The sequence below is a fragment of the Babylonia areolata genome, chromosome 23 (genome assembly GCF_041734735.1).
Source record: "Babylonia areolata isolate BAREFJ2019XMU chromosome 23, ASM4173473v1, whole genome shotgun sequence".
NCBI classification, from domain to species: Eukaryota; Metazoa; Mollusca; class Gastropoda; order Neogastropoda; family Buccinidae; genus Babylonia; species Babylonia areolata.
The window spans coordinates 20,564,775-20,586,011 of record NC_134898.1 but is presented as its reverse complement, the minus strand read 5'-3'; the positions used below and the strand labels follow the sequence as shown (position 1 = coordinate 20,586,011).

At 40.9% G+C, this 21,237-nt stretch overlaps 1 protein-coding gene across 1 annotated transcript in view; it reads left to right on the top strand.

The window, feature by feature from the left end:
• The window catches only part of LOC143297896 (homogentisate 1,2-dioxygenase-like), a 26,814-nt gene extending 6,057 nt beyond the window's left edge, over positions 1-20,757 (top strand). Inside the window, exons 4-16 of the mRNA XM_076610431.1 lie at positions 654-759; positions 1,858-1,917; positions 2,738-2,829; positions 3,763-3,797; positions 4,704-4,783; positions 5,798-5,897; positions 6,973-7,094; positions 9,975-10,079; positions 14,379-14,505; positions 15,043-15,095; positions 17,169-17,297; positions 18,411-18,547; positions 20,022-20,757. Coding sequence (XP_076466546.1) covers positions 654-759; positions 1,858-1,917; positions 2,738-2,829; positions 3,763-3,797; positions 4,704-4,783; positions 5,798-5,897; positions 6,973-7,094; positions 9,975-10,079; positions 14,379-14,505; positions 15,043-15,095; positions 17,169-17,297; positions 18,411-18,545 — 1,144 coding nt within the window. The 3' untranslated portion in view covers positions 18,546-18,547; positions 20,022-20,757. The remainder of the gene's footprint in view (positions 1-653; positions 760-1,857; positions 1,918-2,737; positions 2,830-3,762; positions 3,798-4,703; positions 4,784-5,797; positions 5,898-6,972; positions 7,095-9,974; positions 10,080-14,378; positions 14,506-15,042; positions 15,096-17,168; positions 17,298-18,410; positions 18,548-20,021) is intronic.
• Positions 20,758-21,237: the final 480 nt, after the last annotated feature.

Here is a 21,237-nt window from a genome sequence, read left to right as displayed (position 1 = left end):
TTGCAAGCATATGCAAAACTCAGAAAAACAAGATTTGAGCACATCATCCCATCTCTAGTGGTCTTTTTGATCAGCTCCCTGTTTCACGCAGAACAGGGTACAAAATCAACACTTGCTGTTACAAATGTATAAATAAACATGCCCTTTCCTGTCTTTTATGACTGCCCTTGACCTCTATGCACAATCACCCTATCTACGACCAGCTTTGTTTCTGCATTCCCAGATTGGTGTGCATGTGTGTGTGTGCACGTGTGTGTGTGTGTGTACATGTTTTTATCCATGTACATGAGCGTACCTGTGTGTGCCTCGCATGTGCTTATGTCGATATATGTGCATGCTGCATGTGTGTTTGTAGCATACCATGTGTGAGTGTGTGTTTTTGTGTGTATGTCTGTGTGTTTGCAGGTATTCGGGCAAGAAAACACTCCACTACAATCAAATTCTATCCCAGATAGTTAGGATAGTAGTTGCTGCCTCTTGCAGTTCTGATGGTCATAGATGATGATGATGGAGTCTCATGTCGGACCGACGGATGAGTAGGCAGGCCTGACTGGCTATCACACATAGCACACATTTCAGTGCATGTATTCATGTACACGTTTGACTCATGGTGACACGTGTGTGTGTGTGTGTGTGTGTGTGTGTGTGTGCAGCTGGCTGTACCGTATCCGCCCCTCTGTGCTGCACAAGCCTTTCCAGGCTGAGCCCAGAGGCCTGGTGACGCATGACTGGGACAGTGTCAAGCCCAACCCCAACCAGGTGATGCGTAAGATGAGAGAGTTGAATGACAGGTCTCTTATTAATAATTTTTTTATTTTTCAATTTCTTTATTTATCTATTTGTGTAAAAAGAGGGCGCTAGTCAGGGATGCACAGGGGAGGTAACCTAGTTCGGGAGGTTATCGGCCGTGGCTACTTTCGTTTTCTCCGCATAGGCGGGTAGCAGTTTGCACAGGACAGGAATAAGCATAGGCGGATAGTAGTTGCACAGGACAGGAATGTCAGACCCCTGCCAGAGTCTGCACTAGTGGGTCACGGTAAGTATATTACTTAAACGTAATTTTAGGAAGAAGATTTCCTTTTATTTATTTATCTATTTGTTTATTTATATATTCATTTTATTGATTGATCAATCTATTTATTTATCTATAACTTATTTATTTGTTTCTAACCAGGTAATGTGCAAGAAAAGTGAGTTAAGTAATATATGTTTTTTTTGTGTTTACGTTGATTAATTGATGATTAATTTTTATAGGTGATACATTATACTAGTGATTGTTATTGTTTCTAATATTGGCTGTGATGTCTTTGGTATTAATTTTGTTTTGAGGGGAAAAAAAGGGAAAAAAAAACTTGAACAAGGTTATGTTAAAATCATTACATCTTACTGCTGTCTGAATAGTCACTAAGTAAACTACATGGACAAATACAAAACAGATATATACGAACCTCTCTTAAAAAACAACCACCAAACTTTGACCTCAGATGAGTCAAAGTTTTAATGGTGGAAAAGAAAAATCAAGGATGTCTATACCTGATGCAAAAGCTTGTGCATACAGTTATATGACTTTGTTGAAAATAGGTGGTTAAAAAAGACAACAAAAAACAAGCAACCTTATTACATAGTTTTAGTTAATTGAAAGAAATTTCATCCCTTTCTACATTTCACCGTTTTGTGAGTTATCTGCAAAAGGTTTGATTTATACACAGTGTGTGTGAAAACAATTAATGCAAAGATCTTAAAAGTGTAAATAAGATGGGATTTGTTAAGTCTGTGAATAAAATGGGAAGAATTTGTTGGCAATGGTGGGTTTTTTTTTGTTTTGTTTTTTAAAGTTGAGTTTTATTTATTCTACAGATAAGGTGGAGCCCCTTTGACATTCCAAAGAAAGACGAGAGAAAGGTGGACTTTGCTCAGGTAAGTCGCAGGTATATGCATTGGTACATGTTGTACATTGTGTGTGTTTTAAGGTTCTACCCCTTTGTGCTCTCATTTTCTGCACTTGTTCTTGTTGATTATGTGCATTTTGTTACTCTTCCTATCTGATTTATGGATAGGAATGATCATGATGATTAATCCTTTGGCTGCCAAGAAAAAAAAGAACTCGGCAGAAAGTGGTGTTTTGAGTCATAAATCATTATCCAGAACAGTCAGCCAAACACTGAGAAAATGGTCTGGAGATATACCACTCTTGATCAAAATGTGTGAATTTTCAGCCTTCCATTGTTATTTCCCTTCTTTTGATGTCATCCGTTATGTCACTGTGACCCTGAATTCTATGGACATGGTAGTCAAGGGAGTTAAGTATATGTAGTATTTATGTGTAGTACTTGTGTGTGTGTGTGTATGTGTGTGTGTGTGTGTGTGTGCTTGTAAAAAGAAGATAAAACCTATATCTATGTGCTTTCTTGCTTTTGGAGGTGTATGATTAGGCATCCGTATTGTGATGGGATTAAAACATTGACAGTCTGTTCATCGGAACTGATAAATCTTGTCTCTTGGGTTTGTACTGTGCACAGTTTTCAGTTTCAAGGAGGTGTCAGAGTGTGCAGATTGATCCATATATACTAAACCACATCTACTGTAGAAAACCACAACAAAAAAAACCCCACAAAAACTGCACAGCGTGGAAGTACAGGAACACAGCGGTTTGTGCTGTTTGCATCTTGATTTAATATGTACTAGGGTTAGTGTAGGAAAATGTTAGAATGATGGACTGCATATTTTGTTGTTCCAGAGTCTTGCGACAGTGTGTGGGGCAGGTGATCCGAAGTCTCGGAATGGCATCGCCATCTATGTGTACACATGCAATGTGCCTATGGGAGACAAGTGCGTACTTTTGGAAAAATGGTTGAAAGTCTTGAGAGAGAGAGAGAGAGAGAGAGAGAGAGTGTGTGTGTGTGTGTTTGTGTGTGTGTGTGTGTGTGTGTGTGTATGTGTGTGTGTGTGTGTGTGTGTATGCCTGTTTGCCTGTGCATGCTTGCCTTTGCATGTTCGTGTCTCTCTCTCTTTGTGTGTGTGTGTGTGTGTGTGTGTGCCTGCTTGTCTTTGTGTGTGTGTGTGTGTGTGTTTGTGCAGTTTGTTCTCCATGCTGTTTGTTCATGCTCTCACGCTCTTTGGGTTAGTTTTTGATTATGTTCCTTGTTTTGTTCAGATTGCTGCAATGGAAAGTTAATGAGATACACTGCAATTGTATGCCATTGACCACTTGTTTTGAAACTTGAGCGTGGAATGCTGATGGTTTTAATTCGTCAGCAGCAAAATATGCAGGGGTTGTGCGAAGAAATGAACATGTATCTGGAAGAGACAAGAAAAAGATAGGAATTGGTGAGAACTTTGAAGCGGAATGAAAACATCTTGTACCTGATTCATTGGTCCATTTTACTTTACTCCTGCATTTTTTTTGTTTTGGATAAAACTTTAAGGTCTGTTTCTGAACCTTGCCCCAGGGTACATGAGTACAGTTTCAGTTTCAGTTTCATTAGCTCAAGGAGGCGTCACTGCATTCGGACAAATCCATATACGGTACACCACATCTGCCAAGCAGATGCCTGACCAGCAGCGTAACCCAACGCGCTGTCAGGCCTTGAGAAAATATATGTACATGAGTACATAGAAGTTTAGTTGAATTTTCTTACTATGCAGTCTTGATGGTTGAATATAAAAACAACAACTCTTTTTTTTTATTTTATTAGTTTGGACGTTAGGGGATACTAATTGTTTTTTCAAAACAATTTTGTTTTAAAAATTTGTCTTTTTCAGATGCCTCTATTCGTCAGATGGTGATTTCTTGATTGGTGGGTATTATACTGCTTGTCTTTCATTCTTGAAATGATGTTTTTACTTTGATGTTTTTATGTAATATGTTTCACCAGGCCTATGAATGAATACTTACAAACAGTCTTACATGCAGGCATCCATGTTCACATCTGCCTAAGTCAGCGCATTCATATACCCTCACACAAACTAGGTTTCTTAAAAAAGATGTGAGGATTGGGGGGTGGAGGGTGGGGGTGCTTATCTCAGTATTTTTGAAAAATAAAATTTCTTTCTGTAGTTTGTGTGTTCTCCACTGTCATTTTAAGTTTGTTGTGTTTTGTTTTTGAGGAGGAAGGTGGCAGAATGGTTAAGACACTCATCTACCAATACAGAGTCTGTGAGGATATGGGTTTGAATCCCATTCGTGCCCTTTCTCCAAAGTTTGACTGGAAAATCAAAGTGAGGCTCTCATTCATTTCATTCATTTTGCCCATCGCTCCTGGTGGAGCGTAGGCCATCGATGACCCCTCGCCATCGCACTCTGTTCTGGGCTGTTCTGGCCATTCCAGTCCAGTTGGTCCCTTGCTGCTTCAGCTCTGCCTCGGTATCTCGCCTCCAGCTGTTGCGAGGCCGGTCCTCTCTTCCTCTTTCCCTGCGGGTTAAACTGAGGCTCTAGTCATTCGGAAGTCTCATGTGCAGCACACACTTGGCACACTGAGAAAGAACCCATGGCAACGAGAGTGTTGTCCTCTGGCAAAATTCTGCAGAAGAAATCCGTTCTGATAGGTACACAAACATATATATGCATGCACTCAAGGCCGGACAAAAGCGTGTTGGGTTAATGCTGCTGGTCAGGCATCTGACGAGCAGATGACATGTAGCGTGTGTGGATTTGTCTGAATGCAGTGTCACTTCCTTGAGAAACTGTAACTGTGTTTTGTCAGTGCCCCAGCAGGGAGGACTGTTCATCACCACAGAGTTTGGTCGCATGCAGGTGGACCCGAAGGAGATTTGTGTCATCCAGGTAGTGCGTTTTTTCTTAGCTTTTTTTTTTTTTTTTTTTTGAAACGGTTATTGTAGTCGTTTTAGTTGTTCGCTCGCCTTTTTCGAAAAGGTTTGTGGCTGTGATTAATATATGTGTGTGTGTGTGTGTGAGAGAGAGTATGTGTGAGTGTGTGTGTTGGTGTATGAGTGTGTGTGTGTGTGAGAGAGAGAGTGTGTGTGTGTATGAGTGTGTATGTGTGTGTGTGTGTGTGTGTGTGTAACACTCAATTGCTTTATCTTAATTTTTTACCATTGTATCTTCTTCTTCTGCGTTCGTTGGCTGCAACTCCCATGTTCACTCGTATGTGCACGAGTGGGTTTTTACGTGTATGACCGTTTTTACCCTGCCATGTAGGCAGCCATACTCCATTTTCGGGGGTGTGCATGCTGGGTGTGTTCTTGTTTCCATAACCCACCGAACGCTGACATGGATTACAGTATCCTTAACGTGCGTATTTGATCTTCTGCTTGCGTATACACACGAAGGGGGTTCAGGCACTAGCAGGTCTGCACATATGTTGACCTGGGAGATCGTAAAAATCTCCACCCTTTACCCACCAGGTGCCGTAACCGAGGTTCGAACCCAGGACCCTCAGATTGAAAGTCCAACGCTTTAACCATTCGGCTATTGCGCCCATCTACCATTGTATGAAATTTTATGCTTAAATTATCATCCACACTTAACTTCATTCAGTCATTTAACCCATTCAACCCTGTGGAGTTTACAGCCTCAGAAGGCGTCTTCCCCGCCATTTTGATGCGGAAAAATGCTGTAAATATACTTGAAATTGACCATTGCCCCCCCCCCCCCCCTTCACATTGACACGTGTGGACACAGCTAGAAATACTGAACAAGTTTGTTCTCTTTGCTTGTGGATTATGCATATGTAGGAATGTGGAAACCATTTTATTGAAACAAATTAATTTCTACGTCCTGGCAGTGCTCGGGCGCAGGGTTGAATGAGTTAATTTCACCTGTGTCTTGACTGCGCAGCGTGGCATCCGGTTCAACATTCACGTGGAAGGACCCTCCCGTGGCTATGTGTTGGAAGTCTTCAGCGGCCACTTTGAGCTGCCCAGTCTGGGTCCTATTGGTAGGTGTTTGATTTGTGTGACATGGGGTGATTCAGTTTTGGTTCAATATTTAGACGGGCGCAATAGCCAAGTGGTTAAAGCGTTGGACTGTCAATCTGAGGGTCCTGGGTTCGAATCACGGTGATGGCGCCTGGTGGGTAAAGGGTGGAGATTTTTACGATCTCCCAGGTCAACATATGTGCAGACCTGCTAGTGCCTGAACCCCCTTCGTGTGTATATGCAAACAGAAGATCAAATATGCATGTTAAAGATCCTGTAATCCATGTCAGCGTTCGGTGGGTTATGGAAACAAGAACATACCCAGCATGCACACCCCTGAAAACGGAGTATGGCTGCCTACATGGCGGGGTAAAAACGGTCATACACGTAAAAGCCCACTTGTGTGCATACGAGTGAACGCAGAAGAAAAAGAAGAAGAGTTCAATATTTTTTTTGTTTTGTTCTTTTTTTTTTCTTTTTTTTTTTTTAGGTGTGTGTGTGAAAAATAAAGGCATGCTGTTACTATGGGGTGTGACAGGTTGAGCAGCTCCATTTTGTATTTGAAAGAATTCTGAAACGTTTGATGAAATTGGGGATTATCACTGGGGATGTACATGTCTGATTTCCAGTCTGTCTGGTCATTCTCTCTGAATCAAAATGAAAAAAAAACAACACCAAACAAAGCAGTAAACAAGTAAGCACACACACCACAGAAACAAACAAACAAATTAAATAACTAAACAGAAACAGATAGGTAAATATAAGAACGTGTAGTAAAAAAAATAAAGAAAGAAAAAAAAAGAAAAAAAAGAAAAAAGAATCAAACAAATTTAATTTACTTATGCCCCTATTTTTTTCCAAACTATACCCATAGAATTATGGTGTGGAGCAGATATGGAGGGGTATGGTAATATATATATATATATATATATATATATATATAAACAAAAAACAACAGAAACAAAAGCAACAACAACAACAAAAACGATACCCCCCCTCCCCCCAACCCCACCAACCCCCCCGCGCCGCCCCCCCCGGAAACCCCTCCAACCCCCTCCTCTTGAAAACAATCTGAACAGAACCGTCGCCTTTCAGGTGCAAACGGACTGGCCAACCCCAGGGATTTCCTGACGCCCACAGCCTGGTACGAAGACAGGGACGCTCCAGGTTACACCGTCATCAGCAAGTACCACGGCCACATGTTTTCAGCCAAGCAGGTGAATCTCCCACTGCATGGACAAATGGAAACTGTTGTGGAAACCTGAACATCCCCAACACGCACACACTCTGGAGAGTTTCAGTTTCAGTTTCAATAGCTCAAGGAGGCGTCACTGTGCTCGGACAAATCCATATACGCTACACCACATCTGCCAAGCAGATGCCTGACCAGCAGTGTAACCCAACGCGCTTAGTCAGGCCTTGAGAAAAAAAAAAAAAAAAAAAGTATAATTTTTTTTATATATATATAGATAAGCTTACATAAATAAATAAATAAATAAATAAATAATAATTATGATATTAAAAAAAAAGGTAGTTGTAATGAAAATAATAATAATAATAATAAATAAATAAATAAATAAGACAACAATGATGATAAATAAGCAAATAAATGTAAAACATGAAGACACACATTCACACATACACCCACACATGCATAACAGATATGCACCAAACACGCAGTTTCACAGATATGAAACCACTGTCAAATACATATAAACGTACATGAGCTCCAACACACACAACACACACACGCACACACACTCTGGAGAGCAGAGGATGGCTGCCTACATGGCAAGGTTAAAAACGGTCATACATGTAATGGGAGTTGCGGCCCTTGAATGCAGAAGAAGAATTAGACAGGTGCAATAGCCGAGTGGTTAAAGCGTTGGACTTTCAATCTGAGGGTCCCGGGTTCGAATCCCGGTGACGGCGCCTGGTGGGTAAAGGGTGGAGATTTCTATGAGCTCCCAGGTCAACATATGTGCAGACCTGCTAGTGCCTGAACCCCCTTCGTGTGTAAACGCATGCAGAAGATCAAATACGCACGTTAAAGATCCTGTAATCCATGTCAGGGTTCGGTGGGTTATGGAAACAAGAATATACCCAGCATGCACACCCCCGAAACCAGAGTATGGCTGTCTACATGGTGGGGTAAAAACGGTCATGCACGTAAAAGCCCACTCATGCACATGCGAGTGAACATGGGAGTTGCAGCCCACGAACGCAGAAGAAGAAGAAGAAGAAGAAGAATTGGGGGGGAAAAATCACCAAAGAAGAAGACATGTAGAAGCATCAAACAAACAAGCCCCCCCCCCCCCCACCCCACCACCACCACCCCCAAAAAAGAGAGAGAATGGTGCTTCATGACCTGTATCGGGTGTCCCCCAACCAAAAAAAATTTTCAATGAATTCGGTTTTTCTATCACTGAGAAAATACTTGTCAAAAAGCGGTTCACTGTTTTTTTTGACAACCGATATATATAACGAACATTAAAAAAACAACAACAAAAAACAATAGACAATGAGCTAAGGATGAATGGTGTGAGGCTAATGCCACAGCATGGGAGATGGGGCAGGAGCAAAAATAGAAAAAAAAGGGGGGGGGGGGAAGCAAAAACAAGGCCTTCAAGACTCACTTGTGATGCACTTAAAAAAAAAATCCAAGCTTTTTATGTATTGAGTAAAATTTCAAAATGTAATGTTTAAGAAGAGAAAGATCAGTTTAAAGCAAATTAAGTCCCCTAGCATTAATTACAGATTAGTTTTCCATTTTTACTATCTGCACCAAAACGTTTGCAAAATAAATAAAACTTCCATGCTTAGCAAAAGAGGTTCCTGTTTGAACAAAAAAATGATAGTAATGACTGCTCTTGTTGTTGTGTCAGAATATCAGATCAAAGTGCCAAGTTTAGAGAATACAAAAAATATAAATATAACAGTAAATGCAGTTTGCATATAATTAGGCTTCATTATTTATTTTTTTGTGCCCATCCCAGAGGTGCAATATTGTTTTAAACCAGATGACTGGAAAGAACTGAATTTTTCCTATTTTTATGCCTAATTTGGTGTCAACTGACAAAGTATTTGCAGAGAAAATGTCAATGTTAAAGTTTACCATGGACACACAGACAAACACACACACACACACACAGACAACCGAACACCGGGTTAAAACATAGACTCACTTTGTTTACACAAGTGAGTCAACAAAAAACAAAAATAAACCCAAACAAACCCACTCACAGATTTTGATTTATCCCACTCTTCCATTCTTTGATGTAATAATGTTTTGTTTTGTTTTTCGTCTGAGCAATATTTACAGTCACACAGATTTGGTGCGTATCATGCATTTGTGTGATATAGTTAGTTCACATATCATAAAATTGCTTCAGGTTTTAGGGATTCTTTGTTGTTGTTGTTTTCAGTTTCACTGTTATATTATTGATTACAATGTTTGAAAGTGAATATGTAAAATGCTTTGATATAAAAAAAAAAAAAAACAAACACAAAAAACTTACATTCTCATTGCCCCTGTTTAATCAGGTCATGTTTAATGTTGTTTTCTTGTGTGTGTTTGTGTGCGTGTGTTGGCTGATTGTCAGGTTTTGTTTTGCTGCACCTGGTGTGATTTCTCTTAATGAGATAATTGATTGATTGATTGATATGGATACTTATATACCGCCTATCCTTGGTCGGAGACCAAGCTCTGAGCGCTTTAGAAACACGGGGTCATTAACTCAACAGGCTGCTTACCTGGGTAGAGCCGACTGATGGCTGCTACTGGGTGCTCATCATTTGTTTCCTGTGTCGTTCAATCATATTTCAGGCACGTACACATACACACTCAGACATGTAACATTTTACGTGTATGACCGTTTTTGTTTATTACCCCACCATGTAGGCAGCCATACTCTGTTTTCGGGGGTGTGCATGCTGAGTATGTTCTTGTTTCCATAACCCGCCGAACACTGACATGGATTACAGGATCTTTAATGTGCGCATTTGATCTACTGCATGCGTATACACATGAAGGGGGTTCAGGCGCTGGCACACAATGACATTATTCTTTTCTTATCTTATATATTTGTATGCTTCAGGACCACAGCCCGTTTGACGTGGTGGCATGGCATGGCAACTACGCTCCCTACAAGTACGACCTCACCAAGTTTATGGTCATCAACTGTGTGGCCTTTGATCATGCGGTGAGTGGCACAGCTGGCATGCACATAAACACTGTATCAGTATCGGCATCAGTAGCTCAAGGAGGCGTCACTGCGTTTGGACAAATCCATATACGCTACACCACATCTGTCAAGCAGATGCCTGACCAGCAGCATAACCCAATGCACTTAGCCAGGCCTTGAGAGAAAAAAAAAATCAAGAAAAAAAAGTAGTATAAAAAAAAGAAGAAAAAAAAAGAATGAAATAAATTTAAAAAAAAAAAGTAGATAAACAAATAAGAATACTACTACTACTAATAATAGTGTCTGTGACACAGTTTGAAGATCCCCCAGTTGAGATACCTGGGTCTTTCAGTATAAAAAAGCATCCATGTTTTCTGGAAATGCTGTACTTGAAATTTCCTGTTACTGATTGCTCTCTTTATTTCTGCCTTTTTTTTTCTTCTTCTTCTTTCACTTTGTGTCTGCATTTTTACTGCCTTCCAGGTCCATTCTCTGTTCATTTTCCCAGCAAGCTTCAACACTTCTCTCTGTCTTTTCCGCAGTCTGTGATGTACTGTATGCTGTTTTGCTCTGGGGATTATGAAGTGATACTGTAAACTCTGGGAATGGGCACTAGCTGTCCACTCCACAGTGTTATTTGTTTATATGGCTTTTTGAATGTATTTTTAATTACACATACTTAACCGTGACCCAACTAGTGCAGACTCCGGCAGGGGTCTGACATTCCTGTCCTGTGCAAACTACTATCCGCCTATGCGGAGAAAACGAAACTACGGCCGATAACCTCCCGGAAGTAGGTAACCTCCCCTTTGTCCCGCTGGCTAGCGCCCTCTTTTGACGGCAGCCATCATGACTCCTGTTCCTGTGCTCTTCATACGGCTAAGTTTTTAGTATGTTATTTAAACGTAATTTTAGATAGAAAATTTCCTTTTGAGTTTCTTTGAAGTATTTTGGATCCTTGATAATGATTTTCATTATCTGGGGATGAAAATTCAAGCAGGAGAGGTGACGTCCACTGCACAGCCTGGTCTTGTTTGCCTTTTGACTCACTCCATGCCAAGAGGTTTTGCCCTTGCGAATCCCAGAAAACCCAGGGTTTGTATAGGATGGGAAAAAAATTCTCAAAAAAACAAACAAACACCCAGACAATTGAAATTTAGTATATGTATTCAGTGAATGTTGTTCTCTATTTATGCCAAAAATTAAATTATTTACTCACCATCTTGTTGTTGATCATGGTGTCCATTTTTTTGTGTATTTTGTAGCATTTTTGCACCCATCAGAAAGGTATACCAAGTGTCCTTGAACAAAAAACAAACAAACAACAACAACAACAAAAATTGTCCTTGAACAGCTTACAAATGTTCCACATCACATCCTAACACTATTTGAGGAACTGAAGACCTAGTACATGCAATGAAGTATGAACAGATGGTGGAGAAAGTTGAAATTCACGCACACACACACAAAAAAATTGTCTCTGCTTGTTCACTGTACACAAAAACCTGATGTGTTATCACTGACAGTAGTCTTGTCTGGAGTGAAAAAGCTCATGGCAGGTGATGTTGAGTCCTGGGCACAGCTTCACACTCAGTGGAACTCCACATTTTGGACACCAGTTGGCAGTTTGGTGTCTTGGTGTGTTGTGGCACTTGAACAGGTCTTCACAGACCTTGCACTTGCGGTAGCTGGTCACTCATACCCACTCCAGCCATGTTGGTGATGTAGTCTCGTACTGCAGCTGGCTTCTGTCTTTCAGGACAGTGTCATGTTGTCACACTGACCATGGTAGTTGGCAGCATGACTGTTGTCAGCACATGAACTGGCTTTTTGTCCTGCCACTTCAGCACAGCAACATGACCTGCAACCATACACACACACAAATGACCATGCAGGTCTGACTCTTTCTTCTTATTGTTGTTTAAATTATTTGTTTGCTTGTTTATTCTAAATATTTATGTGAATGGAAGCATAATGTGGTAAGTTTTTTACATGTAGTCAAAGAAAACCACCTTAGATTTTTTTTTTTACAGTATTACAAACAATAATGACAGTATCATCAGTATTAGTACTATTACTATCATTTCTATAGCACCTTGTTCTACAAATAAACTCCATGTTATTGTAAAACAGAAAATAAGTAAACATACACATGCAGTCACACACACACATACACACATACACACACACACACACACAGAGTTGTACACCTGAGCATGTGACATTGTTTTCTTTCACACACACACACACACACACACACACACACACACACACACACACACACATATATAATACATACACACTCACCATTTTCAGTCCAATCACTGGTAAAAACACCAGCAAAATCATCGGTTTCCTCAGTGATTTTGTTGTCAGTGTCGGTCAGCTGGCACATGGTCAGGACTTGCTTTCCTCTCCACTGTAAACACCCTCTTCAGCGGCTGAATCTATTTCTAGTTCATCGGGATATGGTTCAAAATCACTGTCCGACGAATCAACATTACCTCCTTCAACATCGGAGCCTTCAGTTTGGATCATTTCCAAAGCATCTGCAATGCTGTGTTGCGTTTGACCTCTCCTACCGTGTCGAACGCTTTGACGCGACGCCATCTTGTCAAACAACTTGTAGAGCTGACCGAGGGTATGCTTTGTTGTCGACTGCTAACGAGCGAGTCACTACACACACGCAGTGCGTGTGAATGAAAATTTGGCTGGAGATAACTTAAGAATCAGTTCTGCTTTTGAGTTTCGTATCCAACACGTCACTCCAACAGCGCGACTTTTCAAAATCCAAATCCGCATATGCGGACATTGGCATCCAATGCTTTGTCTGATGACATCCGCATATGTGGACAATGGCAGCGAGTGAGTTAAGGAGCTTGATGGTTAATATATTATGACCCCCAAAAACTAAGTATGGCTGCATATATGGCGGGGTAAAAACGGTCATACATGTAAAAGCCCATTTGTGTACATACGAGTGAATGTGGGAGTTACAGCCCACGAACGAAGAAGAAGAAGATATTATGAACTGTAGTTTTTTAATTCAGATTTTTTTTTCTCTGATGTGACACAGCTTTGTTTTTAATGTGGTTAACCTGAGCAGCAGTCCGGATATGGCCGTGTGTGGTTGGCTGGACGAAATGACCTTTATTCACCTGTGTGCCAGCTGTTGGGACGCACTAAACAGTGATGGCTTAAAGTTGTGTCCCTTTGTCTTATGAGAGTAACAGGTAGTTATTTGCTCTTTAAAAAAAAAAGTGATTTATATTTCTCTTTGTCTCACTTCTTTTCTTGAACTTTTTTTTTCTTTCTATGTATATAGCTTGAAGTTATGTCCCTTTGGGCAGCTGGTACGTATTTGCTGTTTCAAAATATGATTTTTTTTTTCTTTGTCTGACTTCTTTTCCTGTTTTTTTTTGTTTTGTTTTTGTTTTTCACAACAGAATTGTGGTGTTCTTAGTTATGGCTTGACAGTTTGATTCCCTTATATTTGTCTCACCAAAAGTGTTGGAAGTATGTATTCGCTGTTTCATATAATTTCTTTTCCTGTTTGTTTGGGGTTTTTTTTGTTGTTTTTTCTTTCTTTTTTGGGGGAGGGAGGGAGGCGCTTTTTTCCTTAACCCTTTGAGCCCTGACCACCGCTTTACCGGTGGTGGGGAGGGGTGGCATAATGCCTGGCCACCGGTTGAGCGGTGCGTAAACACTTCAGTCGTGTTTTGCTATTGGTTGACTTATATTGGAGAGCCAATCAGAAAAACCGTAATATTCCGACGCCAGTGAACAGAGTACCAACATCCCCTCACCGTGTTTTGTGCATGTGCTTTGGATAAAAAAAGATCGATTTCTACCCTGAAGCGTGCAGAGTCTCAACCTGACACGCCTCCTTTGATCAACTGATTCTGCATGCTCGGATTCATTTTCAACATCACTATCTGTAGCAAAATCATCCAATTCGAATTCCACCTCACTATCAGAGTAATCATTGTCATACTCTACTTCTGATAAATCATTAATCATATCAATTACTTGCTGTGTTGTGTACAGTTGTTTTCTCACACGTTTTGTCCCTGATTTCTGCCCTGACGGGCCAGGTTGAGACTCTGCACGCTTCAAGTGTTTACGCACCGCTCAACTGGTGGCTGGGCATTATGTCATTTTTCTCTGCCACCGGTAAAGCGGTGGTCAGGGCTCAAAGGGTTTAATACCAATTATTTGCAAATTTTGGCTCAGGAGCTCAGGCAGAAGGGTTAAAATTGCTCAGGAACTCAGGGCTCAAAGGGTTAGATAGGATTATGGTGTGTGTTTTCTGTTCAGGATCCATCTATCTTCACTGTGCTGACCTGTCAGTCCAATCAGCCGGGGACGGCCATTGCGGACTTCGTGATTTTCCCCCCGCGCTGGTCCGTGCAGGAACAGACATTCCGACCCCCGTATTATCACCGTGAGTCAGGCTTCTGCTGTGTGCCTGGGGAAGAGAAGATATGTGTTTGTGTGTGTGTATACGCGCGTGCGTGTGTGTGTTAGCGTGTGTGTGCACACGTGTCTGTGTGTGTTTGCTTGTGTATGTGTCTTTGTCTGTGTATATGTGTTTGTTTACTTGTGTGTGTATGTGTGTCGGCGTGTACGTGCGTGTGTTTGTTTGTGTGTGTGTGTGTGTGTGTGTGTGCGCGCGCGCGCATGTGTGTGTGTTTGCTTTTGTGTGTGTGTGAATGTATGTGTGTGTGTGTGTGTGTGTGTGTGTGTGTGTGTACCTGCATGTGTGTGTGTTGGGGATTGGGCTTAGGGTATGATGGGTGTGTGTGAAAAAACAGGTATGATGTGCAGGTATGAAACATTGAGTTTGATTTATAGTCTCACAGTTTCCTTTTGACGTGATGTTTATTTATTTGTAACTAATTCTCTGATTTTGAGTTAGAGTTGTACAGTTTAGTTTTTCTGTGATATGGATTTATGTATATGATTTGGTTTTGTTTCGCAGGGAACTGCATGAGTGAATTCATGGGGCTGATTTATGGAAACTATGAGGCAAAGGTAAACAACTGTTACATGAAACATTCTGATGGTGCATAGTATTCCTATAAAAAAAAAGTTTCAAAGCCTGCTAGTGTCACAAAATATACTAATATATATTTTTTTTAATTTGCTTTCTTAGGTGGGGTAATTTGATGTGTAATCATGTACATGTGAGAGCACGAGTTTGTGTTGGAGGAAATGAATATTTGAGAATATTCGCTTTTGTCATGTTTCAGGCTAGTGCCAGAACCCCGTTTGTGTGTATATGCATGCAGAATATCAAATATATGTTCAAGATCCTGTAATCCATGTCAGTGTTTGGTTGGTTATGGAAACAAGAACATACCCAGCATGCACACCCCAGAAAACAGAGTATGGCTGCTTATATGGCAGGGTAAATAAAGAAAACGGTCATACACGTAAAATGTTACGTGTTTGAGTGTGCATGCATGTGTGACTTAAACCTGACTGAATGACACAGGAAATGAATGATGAGCACTTAATGTCAGCCGTCAGTCAGCTGTACTCAGGTAGGCAGCCTGTTGTGCTAATGACTCCGTGTTTGTGAAGCACTTAGAACTTGGTTTCTGACTGAAGATAGGCGCTGTATCCATATTGTTCATTCAAACATTCATTCAAAGACATACTTTTCTTACTTGTCATGTTTGGTATTACTAGATACGTTATTGTGATGCTTATTCTAAGGAATGGTCTTGTTCTACAGTGACTGAGCATTACATGTTCATTGCTAAATGTACTCAAGTGAAAAGACAAATTTCTATGAGGTTACAGACAATAAAGTCACATCTTACGTTATCTGGAGTGGAGTGGTGGTCTAGTGGTGACACTTCCGCCTAGGAAGCAAGATAATCTGAGTGCACTGGTTCGAATCCCAGTGTCGCCAGTATTTTCTCCCCCTCCATTAGACCTTGAGTGGTGGTAGTCTGGACGCTAATCCTTCGGATGAGATGATAAACCAAGGGCATGTGTGCAGTAAGCACTTAGTGTAAGTAAAAACAAAAACAAAAACGAATCCATGACAACCAAAGAAAGGTTGTCCCTGGCAAAATCATGTCGAAAATCCACTTTGATAGGAAAACAAAATAAAATTGCAAGCAGAAAAAATAAAACGCATGAAAAAAGGGTGGCACTCTCAGTGTAGCGATACGCTTTCCTTGGGGAAAGCAGCCTTAATTTCACACTGAGAAATCTGTTGTGAAAAAAAAGAGCAGTGCAATACAATGCAATGCAATGCAATGCAATGCAATGCAATACAATACAATGTATGTATGATAGTTGTTGTGCAACCATGATCATCAGAACAGCAGAGGAGGTAACTGCTGTCCCAACTCTCTGGGCTGGAATTTGATTATAGTGGAGAGTGTCTTGCCTGAGTTACATCCCAGCTCTCTCAGCCAAGAGGGCTTTAGAACAGTCAGTGTTGGGATGATCCCCAAAGGCCATGCCAACTAGCCCCCAAGGCTGCAGCACTAAGACCCAGCGCAATCCTGCCTCTCAGTTTTTGAAAGTCATGTTCCTTCACAAAAGACTAAGCTGTAAATGAATTCCCATTGCAATAGAGAAACCGTTGATAATACAGCTCTCACTTTGCTGTTGGCCCAGCTGTAAACTCATGTCAGTCTGTGATATAAGCTGAGTGTTATATATATATACAATACAATGTAATATAATACAATGTAATGCAATACAATACAATGCAATACAATACAATACAATACAATACAGTACACTACAGTATAGTATAGTACAGTACAATATAATGCAATGCAATGCAATACATTGCAGTGCAATGCAGTGTAGTACAGTACAATGCAATGCAATACAGTACAGTACAATGTAATGCAATACAATACAGTACAATGCAATACAATACAGTACAATGCAATGCAATACAGCACAGTACAATGCAATGCAATGCAGTACAGTGCAACGCAGTACAATGCAATGCAGTACAACACAGTACAATGCAATGCAGTACAGTACAATGCAATGCAATACAGTGCAGTACAGTACAATGCAATGCAATACAGTGCAATACAATACAATGTGAAGAATGATGATGATGGTCAGGAGGAGGGGTTCAAGCCAGGGGGGGCCAGTCTCCACAGCATGATGACCCCTCACGGCCCGGACGCCGGTTGCTTCGAGAAAGCCACCACTGCCGAACTGAAGCCGGAGAAGATCGCTGTTGGCACTATGGTATATATGTGTTATGTGTGTGTGTGTGAGAAGGTTGGGTCAGCTGGCAGGGAAGGAAGGGGGGGGGGGTATTTGTGTGTATGCATGTGTGTGTGTTTGTGAGTGTGTGTGTGTGCGTGTGTGTGTGTGTGTGTGTGTGTGTGTGTGTGGTTGGATGTGTATGATACGTGTGTGGGATGTTTGTATAATTATGTTTGTGTGGTGTTGTGTATTGTATGTATATTTAGTATTTACACATGTGCATTTGTGATGTCCTTTACAACTGGAATGGCGGGAGGCATTCTGTTGAAAAATTGTGAAAGTGGTGAACAAGATCTTCACACAGTTGTTTTTTTAATCAGTGGTTTACCATGATATTGTTTTGTAATGTTTTGCCATGTTGTCAGTGATGCTTATTCATGTATATGCTTGATTCATATCATTTATATGAACATTGCAAGATTGAAACTGAAAGATGCCATGCTTATGTCACTCTCTCTCTCACATGCATTCCTAAATTCTCATGCTGAGACACAGACTTGTGTGTTCACACGCATGCATGTGCACACACACTCACACACACACACAAACACACACACACTCAAACGCATACAAGCACAGGCACACATACACATGTGCACACACACACACACACACACACACACACACAGACACACACACACACATGCACACACACACACACACACACACACACACACATGCATGCACACACACACACATGCACACACACACACACACACACACACACACACACACACACACACACACACACACTGAAGAAAACACACACACACACTGAAGAAAACACACACACACACTTTTTATATGATAATCAACACGTGTTTGAAACAGTTCAAAATTTGATTTGGAGCCCCATTGGCTCTTTGTTGTAATTCTACTGGTTGACCATTTATTTCTTTCATATTCTTTTTATTAATGCTAATTTAGGAGAGAGGAACAGGGAAAGTAGTGATGACTAAAGGCATGGGTGGGGATGGGGAAGGTGATGGATTTGGGTCTAAAATCACAGTGTGGGCAGACGTTAAGCAAAAGAACGAAACAAACACACACACACTAACAACAACAACTACATGAAGGTAGCTGTGATGGCAGGCCTTCATGTTCGAGTCCTCGTTGAGCATGGCAGTGACAGGACTGGGGCAACAACACCAAAGTGGACCCCAAGTACTACGAGTGCTGGCAGCCGCTCAAGAAACACTTCAACCCCAACTGGAAGCCAGACGCTAGCGGTAGGTAGTGTTTTGCACCATAATCCGTGTTTTGTTACCGTGACCCACTGGTGCAGACTCCGGCAGGGAGTCCGATACCTGTCGTGTGCAAACTACTATCTGCCTATGAGGAGAAAATGAAAGTAGCTACAGCTGATAACCTCCCGGAAGTAGGTTACCTCACCTCTGTATCCCTGACTAGCTTCCTCTTTTTGGCTTTTAATCATTTAGTTTTGGCTTTAACCTGTTCAACCCTGAGGGGTTTACAGCATTGGCAGGCTTCTGTGCCATACTGATGCAAAACAGTGCTGAAAATATATTGATTTCCTCCAAATTACGTGTGGACACATCCGGAAATACTGTAGAGGTCAGTTCCCTTTCCTTACAGTTTATTTGGTATTTTTTGTTTTGTATTTTGTATTTCTTTTTATCACAACAGATTTCTCGGGCTCTCCCCAGGGAGAGCGTGTCGCTACACTGAGACTGCCACCCATTTGTTGTGTATTTTTTCCTGCATGCAGTTTTATTGGTTTTCCTATTGAAGTGGATTTTTCTACAGAATTTTGCCAGGAACAACCCTTTTGTTGCTGTGGGTTCTTTTAGGTGCGCAAAGTACGTGCTGCACACGGGACATCGGTTTATTGTCTCATCCGAATGACTAGTGTCCAATCCACCACTCAAGGTCTAGTGGAGGGGGAGAAAATATTGGCGGCTGAGCCGTGATTCAAACCAGCGTGCTAAGATTCTCTCGCTTCCTAGGCGGACGCGTTACCTCTAGGCCATCACTCCTCATGAGTGTGGAGGAATGTGAAAACCGTTTAAATGAGAGGAATTTTGATGCCAGAGCATTGCTTGGGTGCAGGGCTCAGTGAGTTAAAACTTTATTCATCTCAGCTGCTGACAGTGGGTGAACCTCCGGTTTGGCAGCTTTGGCTAAGAGTGGACCGGGCAAAGAGGGGCGTCTTTTCACTGTTAGCCGCGCGAAATTTGGCCAAGCAGAGCAAACAGATAGGCCTAGTTTGCATCAGTTTGACATGGTAAGTATATGTATCACCAAACATGGAGTATAATACAAACTCCTCCTTTTGGCAGCTCCACAATTTGAAGGGAGCATAAAAAGTACTGTACGTTAAATCTGTCTTTCCAAGATCTTCAAATTTGGCAGATTCATTGGGGAACTGTTGTTGAAGAGGGGAGAATATACTGATATGATATTGTGATCTAGGGATTAGAATTGTTTTAGGGGACATGTGCGTATGCGCGTGCGTGCATCTTTGTGTGTGTGTGTGTGTGTGTGCGTGCACAAATTTGTGTGTGTGTGTGTGTGTGCCTCTGAGTGTGTACGTGTGTGTGTGTGTGTGTGTGTGTGTGTGCACATGTGTGTGCTTGTGAGCATGCATGTGTGTATGCATACGTGAATCTGCATATATATGCATGGTGTGTCAAACAGAAATCTTACCCTTTTTGTTGTTGTTGTTGTTTGTTGTTGTTCCAGCTGACAAGAAACAGAAAACGTTCTCTTTCTGAGCTTCCCCTGTTTTTGAGAAAAGGATGAGCAACACAACAGACAGCGGTCCATGTGTACTACACCTCTTCCAAAGTTTCTTCCTTATTCCAGTTCTTTTCTTCTTCTTTTTTTTTTTCCTGTGAAAGAACAAGTTACTGATTTTACTTAGTCCTTTTCGCTCTGGCTAGAGCATAAGGCGCCAAAAAACAACAACAAACTTTTCCAGTCATTGCTTATACTCATTCCCCTATCCAGAACTGCAAGCATTTTGATGCTGTCTTGTCTTGTCTTGTCTTGTCTTGTTCTTTCAGTGGGCAGCTACCCAAATGTATCTTTTTTTTCTTCTTTTTTTTTTTTAATGAATAGGCAGTTCTTTATATAAATTTATATGATTATATACACTGATCCTGGCATTTTATTCAGCTTTTGATTGAAACAGCTGAAAATCTATTCCGTGTGATCTGACCTCAATCTGGCTGGCTGGCTGTCGCCTCTAGGCATTCTCTCTACGTTTTGTGTGTGTGTGTTTTCTGTATATGTGTGTGTCTGTGTGTGTGTGTGTATGTCTGTGTCTGTGTAAGTGACTGCTGTCCAAAGGAACAGTTCAGCTGATTTTTTCCTGGTGGGTTTTCAATTTTGGATAATATTTACAATTGTGCTGGAAATTTTATTCAGTAATGGAGCTTTAAAAAAAAAAAAAAAAAAAAAAAAAAAGCAAACAAAATTATGCTGAAGGAGTACAAGTTTTGGATATGAAAATATTTATTTTACTGTTTTGATGAAGTTAGAATGAAAAAAAAGAAACCAACAAAAAACGAGCAAGCAAAAATATGACGAAGAAGTAAAAGTTTTGGACATGAAAAGATATTATTATTATTTTTTTGTTTGTGTTTTTTTGTTTGTTGTTGTTTTAATTTTGTTTTGTTTTTCTTGATTAATGTCAATTTATTCTGTCTTTTCTGCACATTGCAGTCCCTGGATCGCAAAAATATTATTTTGCACTGTTTTACGGATTGTGTGTTTGTGAATGTTTAACCAGGTTTTGCTACATTTTTTGTCTTGCTAACATGAAAACAAAGCATTTTGACCATGGAGTCTTCTCAACATCAGGTGGATAAAGCATGTGTCTGAACCTCTTTTGCGTGCATACATCTGCTGAAGATGATAGGCTCGCATTAAAGATCCCATAACCCATGTCAGCATT